General features: G+C 31.5%; 1 protein-coding gene across 2 annotated transcripts in view; it reads left to right on the forward strand.

Moving 5' to 3' along the window:
- The window catches only part of LOC106477781 (methionine aminopeptidase 2-like), a 44,859-nt gene that overhangs the window by 27,991 nt on the left and 9,429 nt on the right, over positions 1 to 7,439 (forward strand). For both annotated transcript variants that reach the window (XM_022381501.1, XM_013938311.2), the window contains exons 7-8: positions 5,756 to 5,937; positions 6,446 to 6,540. In XM_022381501.1, coding sequence (XP_022237209.1) covers positions 5,756 to 5,937; positions 6,446 to 6,540 — 277 coding nt within the window. The remainder of the gene's footprint in view (positions 1 to 5,755; positions 5,938 to 6,445; positions 6,541 to 7,439) is intronic.

Raw genomic sequence — 7,439 nt, forward strand, 5'->3', positions numbered from 1 at the left:
GGAACGAAGTTACGGAAAGTTAATTAACAAACGGAAATGTAACAGTATGAAAACTATAAAGGTCAAGTTGGGGTCATGAACTCTGCTGAATCGTCTGAGTACATTGCAAGTATGTTAATCCCTGGTGGATAAAATTTCATAATACTGCACTCTAACACTAACATATCAGATGTTTCCATTAGTAATTAGTCACCAAGTGTCATCTTATTTTTGGTAAGTCGTTGTTGAAACCCGAACACAAAAAGACTATTTGCTGATTATAAATCAAACAGAGTAAGATCACTTGCTGTCGTAACCCAAAGAAAGTAAGATTACTTAATGATTGTAAATAGAACACAATAAAATCATTTGCTGACTAATTAAACACAAAATTACCACTTATTATTGTAATCTGAATACAATAAGACTACTTGTGAAGTGTATTTGAGGTATTCTAATCTGAATATTTTACATTTGTGACAGATTGAGTTGTTAGGTGCCTTGCAGTAGCAAGTGGGTTAAACCTGTAACTCAGTTGGTAGAATATTTGCTTTGTGTACATCAGGTCTCAAGGGAGATGAAGAAATTTAGATTACTGCAGATATATACCATTTAATTTGCATTCGTTTTGCTGTGAATTGATGATTGTAGAATAAAGTGGGCTAGCCTCATAAGCATTAAGAGAGTATTTTTGAATGCCTATAATAAACTATGAAGAGTCACTTTGGGTTGATTCTGGAGAAGGATGATTGGTTACTTATATATTCTTACATTTTATACTACCAGTGTATGATAAGCTAACTATTCAAAGTCAGTTTACCTCGATAAATACGCTTAAAAGGGTTTGTAAACAAATTTTTCAGTTGTTGTGAATATCCTGGAAAATCAGTTTTTTATCAGGTTCTTGAAAAATTGCTGAAATTCTGGTCCCATTCCTCCCACATTTTTATTGACAACAAGCTGTACCATTGTGTTTATCTCAGTTTTATGAAAATTATCTCAGAAAAATTGATTCTTAAATTGGGAAATATGCTGATTTGGCAGCACTGACCAGTAAAAGGCTTTGAACTATATTCTTCTCTCTGTTAGCAACAATGTATTATGTGACTATTGTTGGAATGATATTGTTAACATAAAATAAGCTCAAGACTCGTCTGTTAAAAATCTAAAAGCATAAAATTGTAGATAGGATGAAGAAAACAGACATTTCACAATTTTCCTATTTCCATCTTTAGGCTTTCAACTATATACCTGTTAATTCACAGGTGTTATGTGATTATTGTTGGAAGGATATTGTTAACATAAAATAAGCTCAAGACTCGTTTGTTATAAATCTAAAATCATAAGATTGTAGATAGGATGAAGAAAACAGACATTTCACAATTTTCCTATTTCCATCTTTAGGCTTTCAACTATATACCTGTTAATTCACAGGTGTTATGTGATTATTGTTGGAATAATATTGTTGTCATAAAATAAGCTCAAGACTCGTTTGTTATAAATCTAAAAGCATAAAATTGTAGATAGGATGAAGAAAACAGACATTTTAGAATTTTCCGATTTCCATCTTCAGCATAAACACTTAAAAAAATACTTAATGATTCTTTCTTAAGTTTTATTTTTTAGTTATTCCCCAAAATTTTTTCATAAAAAAAGAAAGATGTAAATCCTAATTGCCATGTATTAAACAGTCAAAGCATTTGCCATTAAAGACAGCCCGTGAGCTTACACCTGATTAAGCCGCCTTTTTTTAATTCAATGATTGATCTAAAGTGAGATTTTTTGAGTTTAACTGACATATTAGGTTCCATTGCAAAATATTTTGGGGACAATCTTCTGCTTTTAAGGAACAAACAGAACTGTAAATACAGTATTTTATTGTATTTTATTGATATTATTTTGTCTGTTTGTGCATTTATTAGTTTTTTTCCAGATCAAAAATGAATAAAATTCTTAAAAACTGGTTCATTATTTTACTTCTAATCATTATACCCTGTGGCAACTGATACACATGATGACACTTTTGATAACATATAATATTATTCAGAATAATTATTAGTTTAAATATTTTTTAATAATGGGTTTGTGTTATTGTACAAGAAAACTTGCAGCCTGAAGGTTTTCAGTACTTTGTTAGATGGAATTGTAGCAGTAAACTGAGAAAATGTTTATAAATAATGGAATGCAGTCATTCAGAAAAACCATTGCTAATATGTGCAACATTATGAGCATGAAGCTTTGCGTTGTTGACTTGGTTGACATGGTGAGGTATGTTCAGCAGCCAGTCAAGTAAAAGTTGACTTGTTGTCCTATTGACAAGTTGAAATAATATGTTCAGTAGGTACTGTTTGGTTTTGCTTACACTGTTTTTATCTCTGGCTAAAGCACAGTATTTGGGAGAAAGACATGAGGCTTTATCACGTGTTATTAAACTGAAGTTGGGAAAAGTTGTAATATACCTAGGGAACTGTAAACGACAAGGAATTCATTAGTGCTTTGTTCATTAATGCTGTCATTTAGAATTTATTTTAACAGCTTGTTTCATAGATTTTTTTTCTTCAATAAATGTTTTTTGATATCTTATGTGTTAGTCATAGTAAACCAGGGAAGTGCAAATTCAATCCGGCATAGCTGGATACCAACATTTACTGCACATAATGCAAAGTATGCATGAAAGAATTTGATATTGGAAGCATGGGAAAATCAGCTCTTAAAAAGTCTCATAAAATCAGTTAACCATAAGAAGAGGAAAAAAAAAGAGATTAATGGCAAAAGAACTTAAATGCAAGATTTTGAGGCTTAAACCACCACCAGTTTATGTTACAGCTGAGGCTTTACAGACCTTGAAGTCTTAAACCATTAATGAGAATAATGCATGTCACATAAATGGAAATAAAAAATGCTTGGTACAGCATAAATAAATGTCACTGGCAATGTAGCATAGAAGGAAATGCTTCATGAGCTTGTATTTTTGTGCAACCATATCTGATCATCCCTAAAAACATGCCCTTATTTTCTTGATGAGTCTTTAAATGAAAATTGGAAATGAAACAAATGGATGTCCATGTATGGTTTTTGTACAGTTCAACAATTAAGGTTGGTACTGATTACATTGATTCAGGGTCCGGCATGGCCAGGTGGTTAGGGCGCTTGACTTGCAATCTGCGGGTTGTGGGTTCGAATCCCCCGTCAAACCAAACATGCTTGCCCTTTCAGCCGTGGGGGGTGTTATAATGTGACGGTCAATCCCACTATTCGTTGGTAAAAGAGTAGCCCAAGAGTTGGCAGTGGGTGGTGATAATTAGCTGCCTTCCCTCTAGTCTTACACTGCTAAATTAGGGACGGCTAGCACAGATAGCCCTCGTGTAGCTTTGCACAAAATCCATAACAAACAAACAAACATTGATTCAGCTTTCAGCATGCTGACAGAACAGTTTGATTCAGAGAATCTGGTGCAGATCTCTATGGATAGACCTGATATGAACCTGAAAGTCTGCAACGAATTATTGTCTAACATCCTTGCTCAAAAAACTAAGGAACTTTTTTAAATTGGGAATTGTGGTTTACATCAAATACATCCTCTGTAATCCTACCAGTTGGGATTTAAAAAGCATTTTACAAGCTTTTGACCAAATATTTAAGGATTTACCAGTTTGATGGGAAGATTATGTCACCATAACAGGAACATTTATATCCCCATTGAAGTTTTGTCCCATCATTGGTAGAAAATATTCCTGTAGCAACAAGGACTTTGGAAGTGCTACCTCATATGATCACATTTGTAAATAAGAATTTTATCCTGAAGGAGGTATGTTGTGATGCACTTCTTCTTGCCAAGCTGCATTTTTTTCATTTTTATGGAAAACATGTGACAAGGTATTTAAAGAAGTACCAAACAGATGAACCTATAATTTCATTCATGGCATGACTAGGAAAATATGGTAATAATGTCTTGCATAAAATTTTAAAGTTTGAAATTCTTAAAGGGCTCAATAATACTTACAAGCTTGCAAAAGTATGAAATCAAGGATGATGATTTGCCTAATTACACAACTTACTCAAAGAACTGTTGGCATCCAGAAAAGTCTGTGAGAAGGCCATGTTAGGATTATGCATAAAAAGTTAGGAAGTGACTAGCTCATTTGTTGAAGAATTTATGTGACAAGACTTGCATCAAAGTTAGTTTGGTGCAAAATTCTGTTTGTTCAGATCCATCTGAAATGGCCAAGAGGTTGAAAAAGTCCAGAAGATTTTGAGAAGAAACTAAAAGGAATTTTGACATGTTTTGAAATGTGATTGTGTCCAGACAAAGTTCAAACACTTTCTGAAGGATGATGTAAACATAGCCACTTTCTTCAGTACAACAATAAGAAAGTAGCATTGGAACATTTTTTGGCTGAACAGCTGGAAGAAAAAGAGTTTTTAGTAAAACTGGTGTTAGTTCTGTCAGTGTAAGAAGCGACTTTTCTATCAGTCCAAATTTGACAAATAAGAAGAAACATATTGTAAATAATAATCCAATATGCTGTAGTTAAAGCTGAAGATATAGAAAACATCAATGTCACCCTAAGCATAATGTTTTATGTAAAAGCTTCAAGGCAAAATTGCAAGAAGCACTTGAAGGTTCAGCAAGAGCTTAAAATTTGCCAGACAAAAAAAAAGAGCATTTGAAGAGGGTATCGTGGAGCTAAATGAGAGAAAGAAGAGGCTTTGCAAAGACACAGAGGATCTTCAGAAAGAAGTTGAAATGGCTGCAGAATAAGCTGAAAAATCATCTAAGTGAGAATGGATCCTCTAATTTAACAGTTTTAGATGGTCTCTAAATGAAAAGAAAATTGAAGAAGTGATGAAAGAAATACAAAAGAAATTCTTAAAAGAGTGCTCATTTTTGAACAATTTCAAAGCATTAATTTTTTTCTTTAAATGTGCAACATGCCATTATTTGACAGTTTCAAATCACAAGTTAGATTATGAAAAGTCTGATTTCTTTCCTTTTTTTTCTTGAAACTAATGCAGTTTATTTTGTGCTGTTTAATTTACTTTTTCTAAATTAAAATTATTTTGCACTATGTAATTTTAACATACTGATGACATACTTTAAAGCTATAGCTGATATTTTTTAAAATAAAAAAAGGGGATGTTAAATTTTTTTCTATTAGCCTGTGGAAATCATGGATTAGGTTGTTTATTTGTTATGTTTTGCTCCACCTGTGCATGATATGCTTTTCAAAATCGACATACCTTGATAAACGTGATTAAGTTGTTTATTATGTTTTTCTACCTTTTCAAAATAAACTATTAAATGTTGATTTACCTGAACTTTTAGAAATATGAATTTTGTGATTGTTTTGCTTGTTTATTATGTTGTTCTCTACCTGTGATTTAAGATTCATGCAGTTTATTTCAGTATACAAGCTCCTTTTAACTTACATGCAATGGAATAGTAGTTTTGTGCACTTTATATTTAAGCATGACAAGAGCCTTTTGTTTATTACCCACCTTTTTCTAGAAAAATGAATGAGGTGCTTTCAAACTGGTACAACTATCATTGTTAAATATCCTTTTTATATAATCTGTCAAGAAAGCCGTTTACTTTTTTGGTAAAATATACTAAAGTTTTTGTAACATTTCTCAAAGATATTTTTCCTTTTTTCTAGTTTTAATTAGCTTTGTCTTCGAAATAATCAGTTTTCAGGTGTCTCTTCAAACTTAATAGAGTTGCATGTTTTAAGGTTTGTACTTATGAGGAATAATTATCTATGGTTAAATATGACAGTGAACAGTTGGAAAATATAGCCAGAAAACTTATTGGTGAAAATGGATTACAAGCTGGTTTGGCCTTCCCAACTGGCTGTTCCCTGAATAATTGTGCTGCACACTACACTCCTAATGCTGGAGATGAGACTGTACTTCAAGAAGATGATGTATGTAAGATTGACTTTGGAACGCACATCAATGGTAAGTGTTAGTCCGAAGAAATACAGTGAAGAGCTTTAAAAATTAGACATATAGTTTTATTTGAAATGTATTAACCAAGTGTTTGAAAAAAAGAATTGCAATTGAACATTTTTTGTAAAAATGTAGAATTATTGGCTATGTTGTTATCTCTTCTCTGTAACTTTGTTTAATCTTCAGCTAATCTTGTTTAATTTAATATTAGCCCTAATTTTTTCATTTCAGTTATAACATGTAGCATGTTAGAGCTAACTTTATCATGTTTAAACCATTTCATCATACTCTGTAGTTATGTACATAAGTATTCAGTTTTTGAAGTTCCATTTGATCATTCATAAAAAGTAAAGATATTATTAATGTTGATATTTTCCCCACATTTTATGATGTGATTGAAACAGAACTAATTATGTTGTATTTTGTATCAAACCAGAACATTTGTTTAACATATTTTAAGATTTTATTAAGGTTCCATCATTTTTTTAGAATTTAATATTTTGTTTTAATATTTCAGGTCGTATTATTGACTGTGCCTTTACTCTGGCCTTCAACACAAAATATGACAAGTTGTTAGAAGCTGTGCGGGATGCTACTAATACTGGAATTAAGGTATAATTCAAATTAATAATCTTCCACTTGTGTTAACTTGTATTCAACATGCACTGCAAGTCTTGTAACTGCTTCAAACTGAGATTTAGTCATTTAAATATGTTTTGTTTCAGTTGGAAAAGATAAAGAAAGAGAAATGGTATCACTATAAATGTTTAGAATTAACATCACTAATGATAAGAATATACATATATATATTTCTACTAATCAAGTTTATAGTTGTTTTTCTTTTAGAATAAATCACTAGTCCCTGGCATTGAAACCCACCATTACTTCGTAGATACAAGTATTTCTTCCATATGCGCAACTAAGAAAAATGAGCATTGTCCAGAAGTGACATAAACATTCTTTCAGTGTATTTCTGTACTTGATTGAGCTTAAAATTGTTATTGTCTTTGCAGGGTAAAACGTAATATCCCATGAGGTTTCTCAATCATTTGAATAATGTAGAATTGTCTACAGTAGATAGCAAATGGTATAAAGTATTTATAAACACTGCAGCTTAAGAAATTTTCTTTCGTGGAAGTATAGAATTTTTTTTAGAACTTGGTGCACAAAATATCCCTGTTACTTTACTAAAAGTGGATCTACATTAAAAACAATTTAAATGCTTGAAAAATAGCACTTAGTACCACTGCTTAAAACATAATAAATAGTTCATGCTGATGGAGTTATGTGTGATGTTAAATTTAACCCTTTCCACATGGGTCACTGGTCAAAGGCCATGTCATCGCATTTGTTGATTTGAATTAAAAATTTTATTGCACTACTATTTTATGAATTTATGTCATTAAGTTTGATATCAAACTGTAGATTATAATTCAAATTTTAGTATTGTATATTATTTAATTTCTTAACTTAAAAGTAAATATTAAAAAAACACACCTAAACATCGATTT

This window comes from Limulus polyphemus, unplaced genomic scaffold, assembly GCF_000517525.1.
Source record: "Limulus polyphemus unplaced genomic scaffold, Limulus_polyphemus-2.1.2 Scaffold169, whole genome shotgun sequence".
Taxonomy (NCBI): Eukaryota; Metazoa; Arthropoda; class Merostomata; order Xiphosura; family Limulidae; genus Limulus; species Limulus polyphemus.